This window comes from Marmota marmota, unplaced genomic scaffold, assembly GCF_001458135.2.
Source record: "Marmota marmota marmota unplaced genomic scaffold, marMar, whole genome shotgun sequence".
Taxonomy (NCBI): Eukaryota; Metazoa; Chordata; class Mammalia; order Rodentia; family Sciuridae; genus Marmota; species Marmota marmota.
In genome coordinates this window covers 24,925,684-24,951,772 of record NW_025999869.1, presented here as the reverse complement: position 1 = coordinate 24,951,772, position 26,089 = coordinate 24,925,684, and the positions used below count along the sequence as shown (strand labels likewise).

The 26,089-nt window shown below is 44.6% G+C and overlaps 1 protein-coding gene across 1 annotated transcript in view; it reads left to right on the top strand.

The window, feature by feature from the left end:
* Positions 1-267: 267 nt before the first annotated feature.
* Vdac1 (voltage dependent anion channel 1) overlaps positions 268-26,089 on the top strand; it is a 29,321-nt gene continuing 3,499 nt past the window's right edge. The window contains exons 1-6 of the mRNA XM_048783609.1: positions 268-423; positions 10,993-11,065; positions 11,630-11,679; positions 12,457-12,609; positions 12,705-12,757; positions 20,449-20,674. Of these exons, the coding sequence (XP_048639566.1) occupies positions 10,999-11,065; positions 11,630-11,679; positions 12,457-12,609; positions 12,705-12,757; positions 20,449-20,674 (549 nt within the window). The 5' untranslated portion in view covers positions 268-423; positions 10,993-10,998. The remainder of the gene's footprint in view (positions 424-10,992; positions 11,066-11,629; positions 11,680-12,456; positions 12,610-12,704; positions 12,758-20,448; positions 20,675-26,089) is intronic.

Genomic DNA, 26,089 nt, shown 5'->3' with positions numbered 1-26,089 from the left:
CTACCCAAATGCTTCCACCTGGCCCGAGGTTCCGGCAATGACCCGCGTGTCCCCGCGCACGCACACACCACGCGCACGTCAGTCTCACGCTTCTCGGTCGCTCCGTGCCCGGGCGCACGCAGGCCCTTACGCGCGCCCGCACACTTCTGCAGGGTCGCGCGTTCGCTGCGGGCTCAGAGCGAACCAGAAGGGTAAGAGCGCGGCTTGCGGGAGGGAAGGGACCCAGGCCCCACCCGGGGCGCTGCCCGGGGCGTGGCCTAGGGCGGAGCTCGCCCGGCGCGCAGGGCGGGGGCGGGTCCGCGCCGCCGCTGTCCACAGAGCCCCGCCCTCGGCTCCGCTGCTCGCTCCCCTCGGTTCCTCTGCGCCGCATCCCGGGCTGTATCCGCCACCGCTTCCGTAGCTCCCGCCGCCACCGCCTCCGAGGTAGGAGCAGCAGAAAAGGGCCTGGGCTCTGCTTGCGCCCCGGGTCGCGGGCCGGGCTCCTGGGGAGCTGAGAGGGAGGCGATGGCGGGAGGAGCGGGCGAGGGCGAAGGGCCTAAGAGCACGGTCCGGGGAAGAGAGCAGGGACGGCCAGCGCGGGCCTGCCTGGTCAGCAGCAGGCAGAGAAGTCCTGGCGGGTGGACACCGAGAGGGTCCTGGCTGAGGAGCGCGAGAACTAGGGTCCAGAGGCGCCAGCGGCTGGGGGCGAGAGCCCAGCCGGACTTGCGGGCGGAAGGGCATGGGCCACCGCGTGGAGGCCTTGCCGGCCTCGGGTCTAGGTGACCTTCCTCGGCCTGCGCCCTCTGGCCCTCGATCCTGTCAGCGTCAGTCCGGTGGGGACCCTCCCGACTCCCACGCTTCTTGATCCAGGACCCCGGATCTGTGTGGGCCAAGATGCCGCCGCAGGAATGAACTCCTGTGACGTGCCCCGGAGCCCCCGGTCCTACACGCTCTGGTCGGCCCACGCCCGAAGAAGCTGGCGCCCGGCAACTCCAGCGCGTGCCAGCGCCTTCCCGGGCGGAACGGAGAGTCGACTTAGGCCTCAGACGCCAGGACTCGGGCCTGGGCAGTAGGTTTGGCCTCGGAAACGAGATCCTCCAGGAAGCAATGTGGCCTCCTTGTCCTTAGAAGGAATTTCTGATTCGGTGGCTCATTCATTCGGCAACTGCAACTCTGTGTTTAGGAAAACTGGTTCTGAGCCGACTTCAGATTTGAGGCCCACAGCCCTAGTGATTTGTCCAAGGTCATAGAGCTGGGAAGATACCAAACCTCAGTTTTGTTATCTGTAGAATGGGAGCAATTCTACTCTCCTTCCCTGGGTTCTGAGGAAAAATAAAATGAGTTGATGCCTTCAGAACAGTGCCCAGTGTGTACAAGGCCTCCATAGAAACCCTGACATTTACCCTTGAGACTTTTGAAGAGGATCTAGCCCATCCCCCACAGACCATTTTGCTCCATGTGGTATTCTGAAAGGGATTCAATAAATGTAGCTCCGTTATTGTAAACATTATTGCTGTATTAGCATCAAGAATTTGTATACAGGTAACTTTCAGGATAATTCATGAAAAATCCTGTTCAGTTTACAAATGACAAGGTCAGACTGGAGCAGTAAGTTTGCATGTGCAGGACTTGAATGCAGGAACAGACAAGTTTCACCTAGGTCTCTCTCACCTGAAGTTCCCTCCACCAGCCTCCCTTCACCAGGGGAGATAGGAGAAAGTGCTCCTCTTTTGCCTAATATTCTGCTGTTGCAAAGATCAGGGCAAACTACCCAGGGCCAGCCTTCTTTTTCTCCATCCCAGCTCTGGACTGACAGTTCCTAGAGGGTCAGACTTAGGCTACCTGGCACACAGTAGGCTCTTCAGAGGGTCTGTGGGAGTCAATGCACTCTTTGTATCCACCTTTATCGATAGAGTTGTTTTTTATTATTCTAGCACATAGCATATAGTAGGTGACATTAAGTATTCTTGGAATTATTGAATGGGCCTATGAAGGGGCTGAATACCCAAGCCATAGTCCGTTGATCCTGGACATCCTTTTGATGAACATAGCTCTCTCACAGAAAATAGTCTTGCCTAGTCATAAATATTTGAAGAACTATTGTGGTATGTACAGCCTAGAGCATTTTGTGGGAGGCAAAACTTTTCTGATTTGAAAAAACTTCTTTAAACACTTGATTTTCATTCCTTGATGTCCTAAGTCCCATGGGAAACTTGTTGAACTGATGTTTCTAGGCTTGAAGGCAGGGTGACATGGATGAGTGGGTTTCTATCCAAGGCTACGGGCCTGGTGCCCTTTCCTTCTCTGATGGTGGGTGGGTTGATGTCTTCTGCCCAACTTGTCCAGAGTAACATGCCTGGCCCAGGGGAGTTACTGCTCACAATTGATTACTTTGTTTTGCTATTCTAGAGTTGGGCTATAGGCAGGTGCTCTTGGTAGCACAGAAAGCTTGGACTCAGGGGGACCATACAGTGAGGAGGTACATTGGGCCTCTGGCCCTGCTGGATAATAAGCACATGTGGACTCTGAACTCTAGGCTGGTGGCGATCAGGGGCATCATCCCCCACCTTTGCCAGCAAGATGCTCCTGAGGCACTGAAGTTCACTTTGATAGAATTTCCTGTAGTCTGATGTCTTTGGTGGTAGTGACTGAGAGGCGCATGTGTGGCTGAGAAGTGGCCCAAGCCAGGAGGCAGCCTCTCAGGATGCCCCAAGGATCTGCAGTCTTTGGTCTTGGGATCCCCCGGGCTCCTGTGGATCCACTAAGAGTCAGCAGGAGGACCTTCAGCTGGGCCTGGGCATATTTTTTAATTTTAAAGTGGGTAGGGGGTAGAGGGAATCTATGCTCTTTACTCACAACTGGTTTGGAAAGAAACAGAGAGAGCAACCTGAGTTTGCAAAACAGGTTCAAAATGAGCCATAGGGTCTAGTACAGGCTAAATCACTTTCTTGTGCCTCAATTTCTCTGCTGCAAAAGTATGATTATCATTGTCACTTTGTTTGTTGAGAGTCTACTCAGTGCCTTTCTGGGGGATGTATGTATGTTCTATGACATTGAGTTCACCTCCTTACAACCCTGGGAGAGAGGTTCTGTTGTTGACATTTCACTGGTCAAGAAGCTTGGGCACAGGTAAGTGTCACACAGGTGGGCAGGGTGGTGTTCCATGCTGGTGTTCTCACACTGCTGTCCCTGCTCCAGGGGCCATTTCAAGGAGCTAATAGACATGAACGCCTGTTGAAAATTAGAAATTGCTGTTCGGATGGGAGATGTTATTCTTTCACAGCAATTGGAGTGAGCTTGTGCATGACTGAGTGCAAGCCAGGCAGCAGTGGACGATGGTCAGGTCACCCTGTTTGTGGCAAGGACAGTGGTGCTGGTGTCTTTTAGAAGGGTCAGTGTTCCGTGGGTTGAGGTGGGAGGCTTTCTTCCAGGACCTGGCCCGACAGTGTTCAGCTAAACAATGCCTCTTTATGGACAGGGAGAACTCTGGACCCTGCGGTTCAGGGTGATTTTTTGGCAACATGCTCAGCAGTCATTATTATAATAAGAAATTTACAAAATGTAACTTGTAATAAAACATTAGCTGTGTTTATTGCAAGCTTGATGTGAATGAGCTATGAAAGTGAGGGCTTTATATTAACAAACTAATGTGTTTCTGAATGATGCTGAGCCAGGTGCTCTTTCCCCATGTTAAAGCTGAAGAAGAGTGAGATCACAGAGGTGTTGACTTGCTCAAGGTCACACACCTAGAAACTAGCCGAATAGGATTGAGACTTGGGTCTTTTTGACTCCCGAGGCTACTACCTGTCCCAAATGCAGTCTGTGTAATCCCAGTGGGCCAAACCGGGAGCAAGGCTCCAGAGGAATGAGGTGCCTGAAGTCAGGCAGGAGTGCCTGGTGTGCCTGGACCCTGGACCCTGGACCCTGGACCCTGGACCCTGGACCCTGCTGTGTTTGCCGCCAGCCCAGGCCTTCTTCCCTTGGTGGGTGGGTGAGTAGGCAGCTGTCTCCTAGTCAGCTACATTCTCCTGTGTCTCCTGGAAGGCCAAACTAGTGGCCTAGCTTCCAGCGTGTTTTAAAATAGAAGCAACGCCTGGAAAGCTGGGCTGCCCTCTGCGACTGTTGTGGAAGGGGGGAGGGGGAGGGGGAGGGCAGCTGCTTTGAGAACATAAACCCGCCACCAGAGCACAGAGCCTTGGCTTTGCCAGCATCTGGAAGTGGGGAATGTTCCCTGGGCTGCCACTTCCTGGAGAGAGAGTGATGTGTGTCGGGGTTGAGGGGAGGCTCCTGAGTATGATCTATCCCCCCAACATTCTGGCTTTCAGAGCTAGCCTCTAGGCTTACCTTGTGCTGGGAAGTTGTTTTTCCTGTTCCCCAGGGTGGGGGCAAAGTCTAATCTAATCTAATCCCAGTGGGTCTGACGCCCCTTCTGTAGGCTTATTGCCCTGGAATGGCCAAAGTCCCTCCCCCCCCTCTTCCTGAGGGGATTCCTGGGATGATGATGTTGATTTTGACTGTTGTATTGGTCACTGTCTTAGCAGGCATCAGACGTGCATTTCCACATGGTGATCCGAGAGAGTTTAATGAGGGGATCACTTGCAGATAGGTGGGCAGGGTATAGGATACCCACAAGGGGGTACCCCTGGGTCTGTTAACAACTTGAGGCCTTCAGCGGGAGGGGCTCCCTGTCAGGGGCTCTGCTTTTGGGTAGAAGAAAGCAGTTGCTATCCACTTGAGGCCAGGAAGGGAGGGAACCTGGGGGTCAAGGATCTGATCCCACTCTCCTCTAAACTCCCGTCTTCTGCATGTGTTTCACTTTTGGTGAACCCAACCATAAACCCATTGATAACAGTCCATAATGATCAGCTCTGGGCACAGAGCAGGATGGGATGAGCAAAGAGGATCTAGTATAATAGAGTATGTCACCACCATCATTGAGTTTTCTCCCTGTGTCAGACACTCAGTGTTCCATCTATTTCACTTATTCCTTGGAACACTTCCCTTCAGGAGGCTCCATCATTAGCCCCCATTTTATAGATGAGCAATATGAGAACCTGTGAGCGGAAGTGGCTTGTCCAAGGTCACTCAGCCAGTAAGAGTTTAGTGTAGGGATTCATTAACAAAGATGTGGGCAGGGCACAGGGTACCTGACTGGGGTGTGGACTTGGGTTTATTAATATCCTGGCTATCTTCTGCCAGGCTCAGCCATTCTGTAGTCACTGTGCCCTGTGGACAACTGAATGGGCTGTGAATGCCATGGCAGGGGAGCTCCTGGTTTGTGGTTCCTCCCCCTGATGCCCTTTTGTCTTTGGAGGTGGAGTCTTAACCCCCTGGGGTGTTAACCTGTGTTCAAGGGACTTCTCCCAGCTATTCCTGGCTGAGCTCTGGGGACCCACAGCCACCCCACTCCCTGCTTTAACCACTGCAGTCATTCTTGGCTCTCTGAGGGCACCAAGGGTCACCTGCCTGGATCCTTCTGGGGGAGGATCTGCTGAGAAATGAGCATATGTCAAGGTAGGGGTTCTAAGAGGTGCTTGGTGCAGGAAGTCAGCCTGTTCTTGTTGGCATTTGGGGCCATCCTGCATGCGGGCAGCCAGAGGCTGGGGGTGGGAAGACAGGAGGATTGGGGTCTGCTTGCTCTGGGGGATTCTCATGCACACGAGGAGCTTTGTCCCACTCCTGCTTTTGGGCAGTGTGGCCAAGCCATTGGTGGTCATCTGGGAGTGGAATCTCCTGTAGACTTTGTCTGATAACCCTACCATCTCAGTATAGTTTGAATATATTCTCAGTATGGACATTGTCTACATAATTTTTCCTTCTGGCATCTCTACTTGCAACAACCTGTTGGAACATTTTGGCTTTTAAAATTATCAATGTATGCAAACAATTTAAATAATGAAGTAGAATAATGAAAATCCTCTTTGAACTCCATACTTTCCCCAAATTTAGATACTAAGTTTCTATCCCTACCATCCTTACAATGGCTTGTACCTTTCCACACATTCCTGCCATTCAAAATTCATGAATGTAGAGACTTGTACATAAAAAGGTTTTCCCTTCATTATGAGGAATTAGAAATTTTGTGACTGTTTTTTTTTTTAAATTATGTTTTAGATGACGTGTCACCACATATAAATCCACCTCATTATTTTCAATGATGACGGCAGTTCACGGTTCTCCTTATTTTAGCAAGTATGAACTTGTGAAAACGAATTTTGTTCTTTTGTTTCCCTGTTGATGGACATTTAGGTTGCTTCTGGTTTTGCATTACCAATAATGTGTGTGCATCCTCTTGTGCACACCTTTGACTGCATTGGATACTACTTTGGTGGGTTCCTAGGAGTGGAATTGGCACTAGGGTTAATGCTGGGTTTATTGCTCAGCAATTGCCCTCCAAAAAAGTGTACCTCTAGTATTTACACTCGGAGTGAACAGGAGTGACTTCCACACCAACACTGGGTATCATTTACAGTTTTGCCAATTGCCGCTTGGCAATTGGACCGTGCTTGGTTTTGAGACCATAAGTGTCTGATTCTCACTTCTGAAGGCACTTGCTCACCTTGGGTTTAACTGTCCTTAGGCCTGGATTAAGGCAGGTGTGTGCAGGGTGCCAGTCCAGTCTCTTCCTCTCTCCACTCAGGGTGCTGCAGCTGCCCTGAACAGGGAGCTCCTATTTTCTGGTTATATTGTAATGTCTTTAGTCTCAATTGTTAGATACTAAGTTTCTATCCCTACCACCCTTACAATATTGCTTTTTTGTTGTTGTTTTTGAGTCAAGGTCTTGCTTTGTTGCCCTGCTGGCCTCTAACTCCTGCACTCATCCAGTCCTCCTGCCTCAGCCTCCCAAGTAGCTTGTACTACAGGTGTGTGCCTTCAGGCCTGGCATACAGTAATACTTAGATGTTCATTGCTCATTCACTCATTAAACATAATTTATAATGAATACCTCTCTTGTGCCAGGCCTTGGAATCATTTACATCTAGCTTTTTCCATAATTTGTATGTTTATGCATAGTGGACTTTGAGACTTCGAGTTCAAAGGTGTGATTTGGGGATAAGTGTGGGGAGGCAGGGGCACGGTGAGCAGAGCAACTATCACTGACATGCAGCTGATGAGTCAGGGAGGATGTGTCCCCCCAAGATGGAGGTTATGTAAGTGTGTTATGCTGGGTGATATACTATCTCTCCCCTCTTGTGCTTCCAGTATGGCTGGATTTACATTCCTTAGCTGGAGTGGAGCTTGCATAATTTGTTCAAGGTCAGCCAGGGAAGGGTTGGGTAGGCAGGCTGGCAGGCTGTGGAGGGGAACTAGGGACTACTGTCTCTGGTGTGCTTTGCTGGTCATTCTCAAAGTTATCAGTGACTGCAGGCAGGTCTGCATACCCTGCCTTGCCCAGCCTTCTGTTTCCTGTTCCGTCATGGGTGTGAAGCTCCCGGTTCTGCCCAGAAGCCCTTGTCCAGGCAGAGAAGTGTGGTCCTGTCTTCCCCAGGCTGCCTTCTCTTTTTCTCTGTGCAGGGCTGGCTGCCTGGCCTGCATCAGACTGCTCTGATTCCTGCTTGGCCTCTAGAGGCTGGGCTTCTGGAGGCACGTGGGGCAGATGCTGTAAAGACAGCTGTGCATGCAAGACAGTGTGCATTGGTAAACTGCACAGATAGTAACTGGGAACAGGTCTGCGTGGGAAAGGCAGGGATGGGTCAGGGCCAGGGTTCAACCTCAAAGCCAGCACCCTCACAGGGTTAAGTGAGAAAGCTGTATACTCCCTTCTCTATCTAGTCTTAGCCTAAAGAAACAATGCAGATCATTATATCTGCCATAAAACTGTCTCTGAAGTGGGTTCTGAGACTCATATAAAAATGGGTGTTTTCTTCATAATTGTAAGAAGGCTGAGCTCTGGGAGAGGCAGGGCTATCTGTCCCAGGGCCTTCCTTAATCCTGTCAAATAATGAAGCACAGGAGGGGGTGTGGGTGCACAAAAGGCAGAGAGGAAGCTACCTAGCAATGGGGCAGGTGGGGGTAGTGAAGGGGCGAGCCATCCTTTAGTTCTCAGGTTCAGGAGTGGGTTTGACTGCCTAGGTAGCAGTCCTCCCTGCAAGGTGCTGTGAAGGGGAGTATGCCTAAGCATGGGGCACACCTACCTGAGTGGGGAGCATGCCTGCCTGAGGGCATAGAATGGGGGTGTTATGCTCCATTATTTTGTGTTTAAGCAGACCAGGAAGTGATGTGCATCCAGAATGGTTAACATGGAGTGTTGGCACTTGGGGTTGTGTTTTAGTTAACTGGCAACTTCACTTACATGCATCTGGTACCAAATAAAGGAAGTGTTGCAGGACTTCAAGGAAGGGAGCCCATAGCCCTGGGAGGGCTGGCTTTATTTGAGCTCCTAAGGGCCCTTCTTCTGAGCTCTGCCTTCCTGACCCCCTTGTCCTTGCCTGGTAATCTCCTTAACAACCTCAGGCTTTTAGGCTGATGTTTGCTGTGGGTGGAATTTTTTTTTTTTTGATGGGTGGCTTTGCCTGTTGGGTTTTGGGGATTAAGTGATAAGAGAGGGCATTTGGGGAGCATTAAATGATGAGTGTTCTGCCTTTTTCCCTGAGGGAGATACCAGTCCAGATGCAAAGGCCTCCGTGTCTGTCAGGCAGGTCCTGGAGGGTCTCTCCTGTGGGGCCAGGGAAGGTAGAGGGAAGGCCCTGGGTGCTGAGGTGCTGGAGGGATTTAGATGACCCAAGGTACCACCACTGGACATTCCTCCTCTTCCCCAGGCCCATCCACAGAGCAATAACACCAAATGGAGGTGCTCTGTCCACTGGCTTATTAACCCTGGCAGGGATGGAGAATGTTCTGGGTCCTTTGCCAAGATGTCTGCAAGTCTGCTTGGGGCCCTATTACCTCAGCTTTCAATCTAGGACTGTTTTGCATTGGCTTCTCCTAGGAGGGGCCAGGCTTATCTGTGCTTAAGGCCCTCTTGTTGTTAGGCAGGTAGTATGTCTTGAGGCCTTGGTAGGTGGTTCCTGGTGTGACCCTGGGATTGATGTCCCTAGAGGATTAGTTGGGAGGAAAGAACAAGTGGGAGGAGGGGATTCCTCAGACCTGAAAATGCCAGTAGGGGTAGCCTGAACTGGATCTCCTCCCCTCTTCTCTGTGCTCTGACCCAGGGTTCCAGCCTGTTCATGTGCAAGAAATAACAGCAGCAGCAAAAATAGGACAGAGTAAACAGCTCACTGCACTTCTCTGCTGTGACACATAAGTGACCTGGGACAAAATTAGCAAAGCTTCTGAAAAAAATAAAATAGGGCCTGGACCACAATTTCATGATTTAAAATTGTGGAGGTGTATAGTCTTTTTTTTTTTTTTTTTGGCAGTGTACCCAGCATTTCAGTGGGCTCTCGGCAGTGTCTCTGGAGTGAAGGCCTTGGTCAGGAATGCAGCTTCTAGTTGTGATCTTGTTCCCCTGGGATCACTTGAACCCCTCCTCAGTGGGCTCCTGATCCCCAGGAACATGCCATGAATGTGTTTATTTGTGTAACTGCATACATATTATGTGTGATTTCAGATGGGTTATATGCAGATTCAGTTTGATAAATTAGGTATAATGTTTTTAAAAGTGAATGGAACCGACCTTCAGGTTAATGAGACTACTATTCTGTAATAATTCTGGGGATGGAGAAGATGTGGGAAATGGTGCTTTCTTATGACCTCTTCTTTTCCTGGATGGGGTACATAGAGTGGGCTTTCCTGGATTAGGATTTTAATTCTATGTACATAGCTTGTCAAAGCAAAACCTTCCAGGGCTGTCAGGCGCTGTGGTACATGCCTGTAATCCCAGCAGTTTGGGAGGCTAAGGCAGGAGATTGAGAGTTCAAAGCCAGCCTCAGCAAAATCGAGGTGCTAGGCAACTCAGTAAGACCCTGTCTCTAAATAAAATACAAAATAGGGCTGGGGATGTGGCTCAGTGGTCTAGTGCCTTTTAGTTCAATCCCTGGTACGCCCCCCCACCCCCCAAAAAAAAAAATAGCCTTCCAGGGATGTAGTGTTGTCTGTCTTTCAGGCAAAGATTGAGTTACTCTCTTTCCTTGAACATCAAGATGCTTGATGAATATTTGTTGACTGACTTTATGATATGTAACAAGCCAAACGGTGCTTTTTTTTTTTTAATTTGTGCTGGGGATCAAATCCAGGGCCTCACACACGCTAAGCAGGTGTTCTATTATTGAGCTCCATCCCCAGTCCCCCAAGTAGTACTTGGATAGTTGGTTTTAAAATGAAGTGATGCTGCAGTGCAATTAAGTTTTGTTTAAATTAATTTTTTTTCTTTTTGTATTATATGGCCGAATTTCTTTCCATGTTGGGATTGCCTAACTAGTTAGATCTTATTTTATTCTCTGTGAGGAACATGACTCTAAAAGCGGGATCCCCTAAGGTCTGGGAATGTAGCTCAGTGGTAAGTATTTCCCTAGAATGCTCAAGGTCCTAAGTTCAATCCCCAGTTTTGTATAAAGTTGGGCTCATTCTGGTACATAATAGGTACTCAGTAATATTTGTTGGTTGAATAAAATCAGAACCATATAGAAATACGTCATCATAAAAAACTGATTTTTATTCAGTGCATTTAATGTCCTAGCAACCGACATTTTGTAAGAAGATATGTTTTATTGGCAAGAGTCCTGCAATCCAGTAAAATAGCTGGCTCATGGGAATGTGTCTTTGATAGATAATTCATTCAGCAAAAATTTACTGACTCCCACTATGTTCTGGGCCTGTGCTCTGTCCTGGGGATATGCAGAGGAGGCCGATGGCCTGTCAACAAAGATTTACTGAGTGTCTCAACTCTGGCCCCAAAGTGAAGGACAGGACCTTACATGCTTCCTCTGCCCACACCTGGGAGGATACAGTGCCTGAAACTCTTAGTGGTGGATAATTTTTATTGGTTGTTAATTGTGTCTAATAATTTTTATTGATGGTAAACTAATTTCCATAATTACCAACGTATTTATTCTGGTGGTTCTTTTATTGCAGCAGAAGATGGCTGTGCCTCCCACGTATGCCGATCTTGGCAAATCTGCCAGGGATGTCTTCACCAAGGGCTATGGTAAGTGCTTCTGGGAGGGAGGGGGCGCCTCAGCTACAAACCCAGTTGGCATATTTGCAGTTTTACCTTAATAGTGTGGAAGACCTGGGTTGGTCCACTATTTAGAACTTCTGTGTCTGGGAAAAGAGATCAGCTTTCTGTGGTTGTGAAGCAGTTTTGGTTGTGTACCCAGTAGGGGCAGCTTGTGGATTGCTGCTAACAAGTGGATGTTCTCATTTTTTCTTGCAAGCAAGGAGCAGCCCTAGATGCTGCTGCAGTGGAGCGCAGCTTCTAAATATATAGCCTGTCGTGCCCATGAGGCCCTGGTGACTGTCTCTGCCAGCTGCAGGCACCTTTCTCAGGCCTCACTAGGAGTGCATGTGGAGCCCGGGTGGGCTGTGCCTGCCTCTCTGCTCTGTTCAATGGCTGCTGAGCTCCATGGAGGCCACCACCAGCAGGGGCTGGGCCCCCAGCCTTCAGGGCCTCCGTGTTCTTCCTTGTAGAAAGCATTTCCAAACAGCTATGAGTGAGGCGCTGCTCTTGGCTTCATTACTTAATCTGTTTACTGTTTTCTTTTTTCTTTAGGCTTTGGATTAATCAAACTTGATTTGAAAACAAAATCTGAGAATGGATTGGTAAGTTATCCAACTCACATGGAACATGGGTATTTATTGTTGATTGGCAGATAGCTACCCTGTGCTGAGTGACAGAACCAAAAGCTCCTTTTTGGATTGTGTCGGTTTTGAGGTTGTCACTCATTGCATCTGTGTGTAATGGGTGGTCCAGGGAACTATGCCCAAAGGCCCCCTGTTTAGCAGCTGTTAATACAGGAAATGGCAATGGTTTCACTTGATGCTTCCCTTTCTGTCTCCCTCCCTCCCTTCTTTCCTTCTATGTTAGGGATCAGACCTAAGGCCTCCAGTGTGCTAGGCAAGCATTGAACCACACTCCCAGACCCTTCCTTTTATTTCTTATTTTAATATTAACCTGTGTTTAATGCCATATAATTCTTTTAGAAACAATCTTAATAGTCCCTTTTAGATTGTGTGTGTAGTCATGATTGGAAAGAAGATTTGGGTTGAGTTGCTGCCCTTGGCTTCATTACTTAATCTGTCAACTTCAGCCCATTGCTTCTTCTCTGAATGAGGCAGGAGATAGGAGGGAAGGGAGGCCTTCTTGGCCAGACTTAAGAGTAAGAGGGGAGGAAGGATACTGTCTCCTGACAAAGCATTCCCCACAACTCCTCGAGGTAGCACAGACTCTTTTACACCTCTGTACATTTTAAAGATCTAATTGAATTGTGAGATTAGCTGTCGCCTGCCCACACTCCAGGTCTCAACTGTTGCATGATGGCCTGAGTGGTACCAAGGACATGGTGGGCTGCAGGTTGTGAATCTCCCTCTCTTTTGAAGGAATTTACGAGCTCAGGCTCAGCCAACACAGAGACCACCAAAGTGACGGGCAGCCTGGAAACCAAGTACAGGTGGACTGAATATGGCCTGACGTTTACAGAGAAGTGGAACACTGACAACACACTAGGCACTGAGATCACTGTGGAAGATCAGGTAACAGCCCCTGTGAAGGGACGTGGGTTTCATTCATTCACACCTGCCGGCCTGCCCTGTGACTAAACCTGGTGGCACATTTCTTTTTTGTTCAGCTTGCACGTGGACTGAAGCTGACCTTCGATTCATCCTTCTCACCTAACACTGGGTAAGACTCTCATTTCTTCCCTGTGAGGGCTTTCTGTGGTGTTAGGGGCCCTGAAAGCCTTTTGAGACAAAGGTTTTTGAGAACGGGGCTGACGTTACCTATAAGGCAGCCTCCAAGACATAGAGATACAAATTCTCTGGTTTTCATTTGGTTTCAGGACACATCCACATCCATCCAGCACTTTTTAATTTAGAAATGGTTTTTACCCAAACCCAGGTCTTGGTGTACCTGTCCTTGACCTTGTACTCATCTGGGGATCTGAGGGTGCCCAGGCCAGGCTGCTACCCTCCTCCTCACCACAAGGAGCTTCCTTTTTAATGGAGGATGCAGATTTAGTAGTGTTTTTGAATAAGATTCTGTACTATCCTGTACTTCTGGCTGCAGGCTGCAGAATGTCTGCTTCAGTAATGCTGTTTCATATGGGCAAGCCTGCTGGTAATTGTAAATGGCTAGGGCCACAGGGCAGCAGGTGACATTTGGAAGGAATGGCTAACTGATCAGTGTTGCCAGCCCATTTGTTGGGTGGTAGGGGTCCTTCTCCCACTGAGACCTTTTGGGCTTCACTACAAGGGAGCTCCTGAGGCTGCACTTTCCGTGGTGGGACCCTCTGGTAGGTTTGTTGGTTCTTTTTTTTTTTTTTTAATATTTATTTTTTAGTTTTCGGTGGACACAACATCTTTGTTTGTATGTGGTGCTGAGGATCGAACCCGGGCGGCACGCATGCCAGTCAAGCACGCTACCGCTTGAGCCACATCCCCAGCCCGGTTTGTTGGTTCTTAATGCATCAAGTTAACTTGCCTCTCAGCTCCAGAGTGCCTGAGTGGCTAATAGGAACTGTTCTCTTCTGGAATACACACCTGTTCTTCCCACTTAGAATGGTGGGTCCCCTCAATTGGAGGAACGTTGTTTTTCACACTGATGATGGGATCAAAGGCACATACTGAATTTAAGTTTTTAATTTTTAAGTTGAACAATTTTTTTGGTAACAAGATACATAAAATTCATCATATCCATTATCTATAGTTCATTGGCATTATGAATTTCATTTTTTGCCATTCCATGTTATCTTCTTTTTTTCTTTTCTAACAAATGTTTATTCGAAAAAGCATCCACTAACGCCAGATGCTGTGCGAGGTATGGGGTGACCACAACCAACTAGACTGGCTGACATGATTCCTGTTCTCTGGAAATAAGACCTTCTTTCTTCTTTTTTTTCTTCTTCTTCTTCCTCTTTTTTTTTTTAAATGGTATTAGGGATTAATCCTACCTAGGGGTGTTCTACCACTGAGCTACATTTCCAGCTTTTAAAATTTTGTTTTATTTTTAATTAATTAATTAATTGATTATCTCCTCCTCCTCCTCCTCCTCCTCCTCCTCCTCCTCCTCCTCCTCTTCTTCTTCTTCTTCTTCTTCTTCTCTCTCTCTCTCTCTCTCTCTCTTTGGTACCAGGGATTGAACCCAGGGGCACTTAACTTCTGAGCTACACCCCCATCCTTTTTATTTTTTTATTTTGAGACAGAGTCTTGCTAAGTTGCTGAGGCTAGCTTTAAACTTGTGATCCTTCTGCCTCAGTCTCCCAAATTGCTTGAATTATAGATGTGTGCCTCTTTGCCTGGTTAAAATTTTATTTTGAATCAGAGTTTCACTAAATTGCCTGGGCTGGCCTCAAAATTTGTTGTTGTCTTGCTTCAGCTTCCTGAGTTGCTAGGATTATAGGTGTGTGCCACCATGCACCACTGAAAAGGCTTTTTGTAAGATGGTTTTGGATGATTGGTCAGGAGCTGTTTAACTCTTGTCCCCTTCTCTGCCTTGATTCCTCCTGCCAGGAGCATTGCCTTTTTGCTGGTCCACTTCCCCCAGGCATCATGCCATCCCATCATACCAGGGAGCAGTTATCCACAGAGATCCTCTGACAGGGTGAGGGGCTGGAGGACAAGACCACATGCCTGAATTTGCTGCCTGGACTTTGCTTGATGCTCTGAGATAGCACACTTTGGGTTTTTCCATGAACTTTGGGGAGGTCTGCAGAGAAGAGGTTTGTAGCAAGTCTTAGAGACTTCTCTGCAGATCTCCCCAAAGGGAGGTTTTTACACACACCCACACACGTATGTATATATTTACCCACTGTATTGAGTGACTGACTTGGACCATCTAGGTTTGAGTAAGTACACTCTATGATGTTTGCTAAATAATGAAATTGCTCAATGATGCATTTCTCAGAATGTGTCTTTGTCATTAAACAAGCATGACTGTAATGATCAGAAGCAGCAAATTAATGTTGCTGTTGTATTATTAATGGTTGTCCCACTGAGGTTTTCTTTCTGGTCCATGAATCAGGATCCTATGTTGCATTTAGTCCTTTGTCTTCTCTAATATGGGCAATATTCTTATCTTTCTTTGTCTCTCTTGACATTTTGAAGAGCAGCCGATTATCTCATAGAATGTCCTTTAATTTGGATTGGCCTGATGTTTCCTCATGATTAAATTCAGGTTATAAACAGGTGTGATGGCATAGGCCTATAATCCCAGTGACTCAGGATGTTGAGGTAGGAGGCTTGCAAGTTCAAGGACAGTCTTAGTAACTTAGCAAAATCCTCAGCAATTTAGTAAGAACTTGTCTCAAAATAAAAAGGGCCCTGGGTTCAATTGCTGGTACCCAAAAAACAACAACAAAATTCACATTACACGTCTTTAGCAATCATAGAAGTGATGTTGTGTTGTGTCCTAGATGCTCTCAGGAAGATGCTCTCAGGAAGAATATGTCAGTGTGCCTCATTACTGATGAAAATGACTCTGATCATGGTTAAAGTAGTGTTTGCTAGGTCTCTTTACTGTAAAGCTATTGTTCTTTCCTCTTTGTAATTAGTAGGTATCTGATGGGAAGATATTTTAAGACCGCAAACATTCTGTTTCTCATCATTGCTTTGGCACAGATAAAAGCAGCCTTGGGTGATTCTTGCCTGTGACACTTCTGTTTGGAAAATGGTGATTTTTCTATTCCTATCATTCCTTCACTTATAATTTGAGATCTATTATAAGAAAGAGCTGTCCCTTGTCCCTCATTTATTTAATTGGTTATTTATGTTAGTAATTTATATTAGTGTGATTCATGAGTATTTATTTTATGGGTTATAACGCATTGTCTCTTTTATTTTGTTGCTCACATTATCTGAGATGTGGCCGTTGGGAGCTCCCTCAGGTTGACACCTTGTGCTTTTGACGAACTCCTCTCATTTTTTTGAGCTCATCTTTATTTCTGGTTTTAGAAGATGTACAGGGTTCATCTTGTATTTGCTCTTACCTGCTATTAACCATTTCTCCAAGGAGACCTGGTTACTTACATTGGAGAATGGTGTTTAGAAGATAAGGTTGTGGGAAATATGTGTACATTTTCCTGCTGGGTATTTGAGGAAAGTTTTGATGACTCTTGATGAAGGTTGGAGATGAACATTGGCTTCCAAAGCCACTGAGGGGTGCTGCCTGGAAAGCACCTGGCTCCTGAAGATGCTGACTGTGACCACATCTGGTCCCTAATGCAGATGGCATTAGGGACCAGCACTCATCCTAGAGTATCTGTTACAGATAAAGACTGCTTGCTAACCACAAATCAGAGTCAAGCCTCTCTTGGTGCTTGTCAGATTAGCGCCACTGCTTAAATAGCTTTAAAAAAAAACCCAATGATATTTGAGAAAGGAAAGGCTCCACAGCTGTAGTGCATTGTGCTAGAAAGAACAGAAACCTTGGTAGAAGCCTGAGCCACTGTCCCAGCCTTGCTCCTTCTCTTGGGGAGCTTGGGTCACTGGTCAGGATCCCATGAGATGCTGGGTGCCATGGAAACTGGTGTGGGTGGTGCATACATTGGTCAGAAGCTTTGCCATGGGCATTAAAACTCTGTGATTGACAGCAGCTTTTTATCTGATGCTCATAAAATGCCCTATTTCTACATTTCGTGGCCTCCTGTGCTTTTACATGTCAGCCTCTTGATAGTCTTCTTCCTGCAAAGAATAGGTAGACCAGGGTAGGTGGATTTGGAATTTTTCTCATTGAAAGGTAATTTGTTTGTTACTCCTCTTTAAAATGTACAGAAACTGAGGGTAGGAAAGAGGGTGGGATGAGATGGACATCATTACCCTAGGTACATTGCAGGAATGGTGTGACTCTACTTCGTGTACAACCAGATAAGTGAAAAATTGTGCTCCAATTGTGTACAATGAATCCAAGTGCATCCTTCTTTCATGTGTCACTAACTAGAACAAATATACAAATAAAAATAAATAAACAAAATGTACAGAAACAACTTGAACAGAATTGAGGTCCCAGAGTTTCATTGTCATTTTTTATTTCTTTCAAGTGCTGGGGATTGAACCCAGAGCCTTGTGCATCCTAGGCAGGCACTCTGCCATTGAGCTACATCCCTAGTCCCCCAAGTGTCACTTGGGAAGGGTGTTGGCTTTCTGTTCTCATTGAGAACTTGGATTGCTTCAACTTAAATTTTTTTTTAAATTATGGAAAAATCTCAAATACACAAAATTACACAGAAAAGTATACTAAGCTCTAATCGTTTTCTCATTATTTGCCTTTAATAATTGCCAACCCATGTCATTTTTTATTTAGACAGCCATAAATAACTTCTCCACTCGCATATTATTTAAGTAACAGCACGTAATTTCATATGTAAATATTATAGTAGGTATCATTAAATGATAAGTGTTCTTTCTAAAGAAGTATAACCATTGTCTTAATATTAATTGAAAAAAGTTAACCAGAATTCCTTTATATTGTCAATACTGGGGATTGAACCCATGGATGCTTTAATACTGAGCTATTATCTCCAGTCCTTTTTTATTTTTTGTGGCTCCGGGAATCAAACCGAGGGCCTCTCACATGCTAGGCAAGCGCTCTACCACTGAGCTACATCCCCAGCGCTGTCCTTTATATTTTGAGACAAGGTCTTACTAAGTTGCCAAGGTTGGCCTCAACAACTTGTCATTCTTCTGCCTCAGCCTCCTGAGTTGCTGGTATTACAGGTGTGTGCAGCCACACCTGGCTATACTGTCAAGTCTTTAGTCTGTTCAAATATTCATGATTTTTGTGACTTTTTTAAATATTTATTTTTTAGTTATAGGTGGGCACAATATCTTTATTTTATTATTATTTTTATGTGGTGCTGAGGATCAAACCCAGTGCCTCACACATGCTAGGTGAGCGCTCTACCACTGAGTCCCAGCCCCAGTCCCATGACTTTTTTTAATAGAATCTAAAATTGTCTAGGGCTGGGGTTGTGGCTCAGCGGTAGAGTGCTCACCTTGCATGTGCGAGACCCTGGGTTCGATCCTTAGCACCACATACAAAAATAAACAAGTGAAATAAAGTTGTTGTGTCCAATTACAACTAAAAAATATTTAAAAAAAATTTTCTGTGTAAAATTGAGAAAATTGTTTAGATGCCTTCTCAGTCTCTTAATTTTCCAATTTTCTTTTTTTCCTCTTGCCACTTATTATAAGGCGATCATTTGTTCTATAGTTCATAGTTATGTATAGACTGGATTTTACTGTGGGGAGCCACAATGATTGACCACACCCTTCCAGTCCTGATGCCTTAGATTCTGACCAACCACTGCATTCACTGTGGCTTGGGAGGGGTCTAGCTCGGATAGTAAGGGGTCTTCTTTGTGGGGTGTGCCCTAGGGTTGAGTTACACTCACCTGTCCCTTGTAGTCTTGCCTCTTCTGCCCTTTTTTGGATAGAACTTTCTAAGAACAAGAGTCCCCCCAATAAAAGCTCACTTCTGGACGTGTTCCCTCTCTCTCACCAGCCTCTCGTGACTTTCTCTTGCTTTCCCTTTTGGGGAGCCTGAGCCTGAGGCTGAGAGCAGGGAAGCTGTCCTGAAGCTTGTGTAAAGGTAAACTGTGTCTGTGTTTTATCTGGTGTCCCTGCAAATTCACACCAGTGATCTTAAGTTCAGATGCCTGTGCTGGTCGGGGGCAGCACCACTTATTATAAGGAGATCAATTTGTTCTATAGTTCATAGTTACATGTAGACTGGATTTTACTGTTTGTATCTCTGTAGTATCATTTAACACATTCATTCCCCTATCCCCATTTTTTTTTTTTTTTTTTGGTGAATTGTTAAGTCTAGAGGCTGTCACATTTGGATTCTGTTATGGGGTGCAGGGACTAAAAATAGAGGTAGTGCTGTGTGCTTCTGTTGCCTGTGGGATGCACACATAGGCCCTCTATTTGTATGATGTCAGCGTTATTCATAAGCCTACTTTTATAATTCCTCCTTCATTTATTGGTAGAATATTATAATAAAGAGAAAATTCTCATCAACTATTTGGTGACCTTGAGGCATAGTTAGTACAGGAGAGGAATTGATTCCTTTTTTATTTTCAGAGTAATAAGTTGATTCTCTGGTGTTCAGAGATGATAATTTTTTTGTGTCATTATGAATTCATAGATTAAAACATATTCAATATATTTTAATCTACTGCCAATATTATTATTTTTTAAAAAATGTTTTCATTAGTGCATGATGTTATTTTTACCAAAGCCCTTCCTTCAAAGCCCCTTCATGTGAGCTCTTCAGTCTTTTTGCTCAACCCCAGGAATGTTTAATAGCTGTGGTAGCTGGTGCAGGATCACCTTGTATATTTTCTGCCCAGACTTGTAATTGGACATTTCTCAAGGAGCAGTGGTTCCTCAGAGGAGGGAATTTAAAAAAAAAATAATATATATATTTTAATATCTTTATTTATTTAGGCTGTGCAGTCCTTGGGCGTTCTAAGCAGATCTGATTTCTCCTGTGGTCTCTGCTGAAAATGCAGATGGCCGCAGAATGGGGCCATTTTATAGCTGAACAACAGAAACAACCAAATGAATATAGTTCCTATTCTTTTGATAAATTCAATCTTTTTTTCCAACGTTTGCTTTTGGTAAAAGACAATATATTTGCTGGTGATATGACCCTTCTTTGGGGTTTCTGGTTCTGGAGGAACAGGCATCAAAGGCACTGAACTGGTCATAAACTCAAATGTGGCACCATTAGCCTGGACCTGGGGTCAGGTGCAGCTAACCAGGACTTCTGGCCCCCATGACTGCCGGGCCCCAGTTTCCACATCAGCACCCAGTTCTCTGAATTATATACACAACAGGGTCTCACAAACATGGCCTTGAAAGCTATCTTACCTTTGTATTCACTTAGAAGGGCTGTAGTATTTGCTTTTATACTTACTGGCTGATCCACAAAGAAGATGACCATCTCCTTAAAACTGCTGTTTAGGTAGCTGCCTTCATGACAGATATATCTTTCCCACAGGTTTGGAAGATAGCAAAGATGCATCTGTTTCATAATTACATAGTAGTGCTCTGCCTAATAAATGCTTGTGTAGGCTGTTCTTTAAGCCTAAGGAGAGGAGAGAAAAGAAAGATGACCAAGTGCTTACTTTTCAGGTCCCTCTGCTGTGCTCTCACTTTGTTACTGTGCCTCTGCAGACTGGAGTCCAGTTGAAGAGAGGCCACATCCTGTCCAATGTGACCAGTAGCTGCTTACCAAAGACCTGAGGCCCTGACTTCATCTCCACCCCCTCTACCCCATTTAAACTGGGATTAAAAAAAGAAATTTGCATTCCTTGGCATGATGATACCAAGGTGAGTTAGCTTCTGATTGTAATTTAATTTTTTTTCCTTCAGGAAAAAAAATGCTAAAATCAAGACAGGGTACAAGCGGGAGCACATCAACCTGGGCTGCGACGTGGACTTTGACATTGCTGGGCCTTCAATCCGGGGCGCTCTGGTGCTGGGTTATGAGGGCTGGCTGGCTGGCTACCAGATGAATTTTGAGACCGCAAAGTCCCGAGTGACCCAGAGCAACTTTGCAGTTGGCTACAAGACTGACGAATTCCAGCTTCACACTAATGTGTAAGTGTGCACGTGCAGAGTTTGAGTATGTCTCACAGGGGGGTGATTTTCATTTTTTTTTTCCCCTAAATGCAATTTCTTTTCCTTTTTTGTACTGGGGGTTGAACCTAAGAGTGCTTAACCACAGAGCCATGTCCCCAGCCCTTTTTATATTTTATTTAGAGATAGAACCTTGCTAAATTGCTTAGGGCCTCACTAAGTTGCTGAGGCTGGCTTTGAACTCCTGCCTTAGCCTCCAAGCTACTGGGATTACAGGTGTGTGCCACTGTGCTTGGCCTAAGTGAAATTTTTTTAAAAAAATATTTTTTAGTTATAGACGGACAGAGTATCTTTATTTTGTCTATTTATGTTGTGCTGAGGATCAAACCCAGTCACTCTTCCACTGAGTCACAACCCCAGTCCCCTAAGTGCAATTTTTAATCACTATAATAAGTGTTTGTTGGCATCAGATGAATCAAATGGCCTCTTGGCATTTTTTCTGTTTCCCACCCATCCATTTCCTAAAGTGTCTTAGTTTCTGTTCTGTGAACAGCAAATACTGCCACTGGTACCCAGGATGACTGATTGGTTATAACAAGACATGGTGTCAGTCCAGGGGGTGTCCCTTTCCTGCAGCATTCTGGACCCTGGAGGTCCTTTCAGTTTTAGTTAACAAAATGGGGGGACAGGATAGGGAAGATGAAGCTCTCTTGCTTGCATAAGCCTGAGGATCAGCTTTCATGCTTAGTGGAATATAGACATGGTAGATAGATTAGGAGGTGATTATCTCAGTGAAGTGCAAAGGTCTTCTCTGCATTTTTTTTTTTTGAGGGGTACTAGAGATTGAACCTGCCCCAGAGGGTGTTTTACCACTGAGCTACATATTTACTCTTTTTATTTGATTTTGAGTTGGGTCTTGCTAAGGCTGGTGTTGAACTTGTGACTCTCCTGCCTCAGCCTCCCCAGTAGTTGAGTAGGAAGCATGCAAACCACTGTGCCAAGGATGGTGGGGCATTTAAGTTTACTAATTAAGGACAGTGTGAGGAAGGGAAGAAAGGATTAAGCTTAGTGTTGAGAGAGCTCCTTATAATTAGACTTGAGTTGAAATAGAGTCATGATTTAGGTTAAAGCAAACAAAGATTTTTTTTTTTTTTAAAGATAGAAGAGGGAGAGGGAGAGGGAGAGGGAGAGAGAGAGAGAGAGAGAGAGAATTTTTTAATATTTATTTTTCAGTTTTTGGTGGACACAACATCTTTATTTTTTTTTAATTTTTATGTGGTGCTGAGGATCGAACCCAGCGCCCCGCGCATGCCAGGTGAGCACGTTACCGTTTGAGCCACATCCCTAGCCCCAAACAAAGATTTTAATCATAAAAATATTCTTTTATTAGTTCCAGTGAGGAATGAACCTGTGGTACTAGATGAGTAAGCTCTATCAAGTTTCTTTCTTTCCACTAGAGGTCACTACAGAAGTTTAAGAAGTCACTTCTTAAGACCAATTAAGTGGCATTTAATGTGTAAAATAATATTATTTGTTTCTTGAGAACTTTTTATCATTAGTTTAAAATTTGAAAATTTGAGTCTTTTTTTTTTTTTTGGTACCAGGAATTGAACCCAAGTGTGCTTAATCACCGAGTCACATCCCCAGCCCTTTTAATGTTTTATTTGGAGACAGGGTCTTGCTAAGTTGCTTAAAGCCTTGTTAAGTGGCTGAAGCTGGCTTTGAACTTGGGATCCTCCTGCCTCAGCATCCTGAGTCGCTGGGATTACAGTTGTGCTCCACTATGCCCAACTAAAAATTTGAGTCTTTTAAAACTAAAAAGTCAGAGGAAAAACTAATAGAGGCAGTTCAGGGATGGCCAGGGAGGTGAGGAGGTGTGATACAGAGGGGCAGCACCAGAGAATTTGGCGATGGAATTACTTTGTGTCCCGATTGCTGTGATAGCTACACAAATTTGTATGTGTTGAAAGTCATAGAAATGTGCAACAACACAGGTTGATTCATTTTTTTAAAAAATTGTACCACTGGGGATTGAACCCTCGACTATTCTACCACTGAGCTCCATCCCCATTCCTTTTTAAAATTTTGGGACAGAGTCTCACTAAGTTGCCAACGGTGGTCTTGAACTTGTGATCCTCCTTCTTCAGCCTCCCAGAGAGTAGCTGGGGTGGGAGGTGTGTACCAACATGCCAGGCTGGTTTATTTTTTTATTAAAAAAAGTAATATACAAAAAAGTCATAGGAAAAATATTAAGGCATTAGAAGTGTTTTTAAATTCAGAATTCTGGCTAGAATGGTAAGTGCTTCCTCAGTTTGGAACTGGGAGTTGGTACCAGTTCTAGGAGGAACAATGGCTATTTGACATTTCCCTCATACCTGAACTTTGGTATTTTCAATAAGGAACAAGTCGACAGAGTTTAGTTTTGTCACTGGCATGGAGGTAGCTGGCCCAGCTTCTCGGGGCTGCCCTGGTGTTGCTGGAGGTCAGATGTGGAACAGACTTTCTTTGTGCTTCCTGTAAGTAAATGTGAACAGGGAGTTCCCTCTGCTTATTGTTTTAAAAGCTAAGTGTAGGAAAGCAATATTGTAGACCCAGTTTTAGAATATTCTGGAAACTATGGCTTTTTTTAAAAAACACATTTATGCCCAAGAAATTTCCCTATTTGAATATCATACTAAAGCCATTAGAAAATCTATTACTTTCAACAGGCTGCCATTCTGTAGCATGCTTGGGCTTTTGAGGAAGACAGAGTTCCCAGAGAATTTGTGCCTGGGCTCTCTCTGTACTTGCTGGAAGCATAGGGTCTGGCTGAGTTTCGGGGGGAAACGTAAAGACTTTAGGAGCATTTAGTGCACATCTGCTTCAGGGAAAGGGTATGGTGAAGAGCAAAGTGGAATGAAACAGCAAGAATTTGTAGTACTTAAGCCCTTTGCTGGTCCATCTCACCCATGCCCTTTCCACCAGAAGTACCCAAAGTGATGAGGCAGAACTTTGACATTGATTTTATGTTAAAAATGTTTGAGAGAGTTCAGGCAAACTTGAAGACCAGTTGATGCTTGGAGGATGCTTATCCCCACCCCCTGTTTAAAATTACAGCATTAGCAGGCATAGTGGTGCATGCCTGTAATCCTAGTGGCTCTGGAGGCTCAGGCAAGGAGGATTGTGAGTTCAAAGCCAGCCTCAGCAACTTGGTGAGGCCTTAAGCAACTTAGAACTTGTCTCTAAATAAAATATAAGAAGGGCTGGGGATGTGGCTCAGTGGTTAAGCATCCCTGGGTTTAATCTCCTACACACATACACACACACACACACAAAAAAAAAAAAAAAAAGAATTACACCATTAAATATTTTCTTAAATTTTAATCAAAAGAGTCTGAGCCCATATTTATGAAATCAAACAGTACAGAGGTGCTTAGGAAAAGCAGTGGTTCCAGCCTGTCTCCACCTGCTTGTAGTGGCTGCTTGAACAGTCTATGTTTTCTATGGTTTCTGCTGTAGGAAGGATGCTTCTGACTGGGCCCTGGTATGTACTGTGCATATAAACAATAATCCAAAAGCAGTAATGGTAGATAGTGTGCAGACCCCAGGTTGACTGAGAAGGAAAAGTGGACCTTCAGCTCTTCATGTACATTTTATGGCTGGCAGTGACCACACAACCATTTGCATGCTGTTCTGCAAGTTCTCTGGGTGGGGCAGACTTCCCAGTCAAAGAACTTGAGCAGCGCCCCCCAAAAGGAGGAGGAGGATCTGAATGACTTGGGATGGGGATAGGGAGGGATTTCCAGTGACTGGAGTCAGTACAGTATGTTTGGAAAAGAGGAGAGAGTTTGGCCAGGTGGGATTTCATTTAGAATATCTTTGTGAGATAGAAACATTTTGTAACATAGCAAGAAATTCCCTTTCAAATCCTATAGGGCTTTGGATATTGCAGCACTGGGAGAGGGTACCCGGGATTGAACCCAGAGTGTTTAATCACTGAGGCACATCCCCAGCCTTTTTTTTTTTTTTTTTAAATATTTTCTTTAGAGACAGAGTCTCACTGAGTTGCTAAGTGCCTCGCTAATCTGCTGAGGCTAGCTTTGAACTCTTGATCCTCCTGCCTCAGCCTCCTGAGCCTCTGGGATTATAGAGTGTACACTACTGCCCTAGCAAATTTTGTTTTCTTTGATAATTTGGAATTCTGTTGGTCATTCATCAAATTTGTGAATAATATCTGGTAATTTTCTAAACTACTAATATATATCAGCCTTAAGATGCTGATTCATTTGAATTTTCTTATAATATTGAATTCTGCAAGTTCACTATTAAAACTATTTGTTGTGTGATGTGAATTTATTATACATCTAAAAGTTAGGTAAAATTTGATTTTGGGGGGCTGGGATGTAGCTCACAGGTAGAGAGCTTGCCTAGCCTTGTAAAAGGTTCTAAGTTCAATTCCCTAGAACACCCCAAACAAACAAACAAATCCATAAAATTACAAGACAAACAACATACTGGGAAAAAAACCTCTTGTTTAAAATTTTTTTGATTTTTGTTTTGTTGATACTAAAATTTATATAACACATGAAGTTTGAAACTTAAAAAACCTAAATGATAAAAAGTCAAGATAGTTAACTATCATTGATAGGTCTGTAACCATCATCAGAAACTTTACATTTAAGAACCAAGCTGTTTAAGAGTCTGTCAGTCAGATGCTATCCATTAAACTGCCTTCTATAATCCATATCCTTTTACTTTTTTTAAAAAATATTTTTTTAAGTTGTAGATGGACACAATAACTTTATTTTATTTATTTATTTTTATGTGGTGGTAAGGATCAAACTTAATGCCTTACACGAGCTAGGCAAGCATTGTACCACTGAGCCACAACTCCTGCTTAATCCTTTACATTTTTTAACTCAAAGACAAATATGTAAGATTTATTAACTTTTTTATTTTCTAAAAGTTCTCAGAATGATCAGAATCATCCTACATGGAAAAAAACCACAGTTGGGTAATCTATTTTCCACAAATGAACCCCTGCTTATATTGTGAGGTAGCAATCAATGACTGAATGGACATCTGTGGTGTCCTACTCACAAACATTCCCTCTTCACGTAAAGAGCATAAACAAAGAGGGGTCAAAGAGTCCACCTTTCATTGATTCATTGACTTCTGGTGTTTGTGTAGCATGTTAAATGCATGATTTCAGTTTAATAACAACAAAATAACCAATATTTAGTCTGAAAAGTAATTATATGTTCCCCATAGCAGATATTGGCAACTTCTAACACAATCTCTAGGAATAATTCAAAGTCCTGAACCATGTTTAGAAAAAACATTTTTAGCAGTCTGTGCAGGATTTAGTCCCATTTCATCATTGGTGATATTTGTGCTGTTGCTGCAGGAACTTTAAATTCTGCTGCTGCAATTTTTTTTTTTTTTTTTTTTTTTT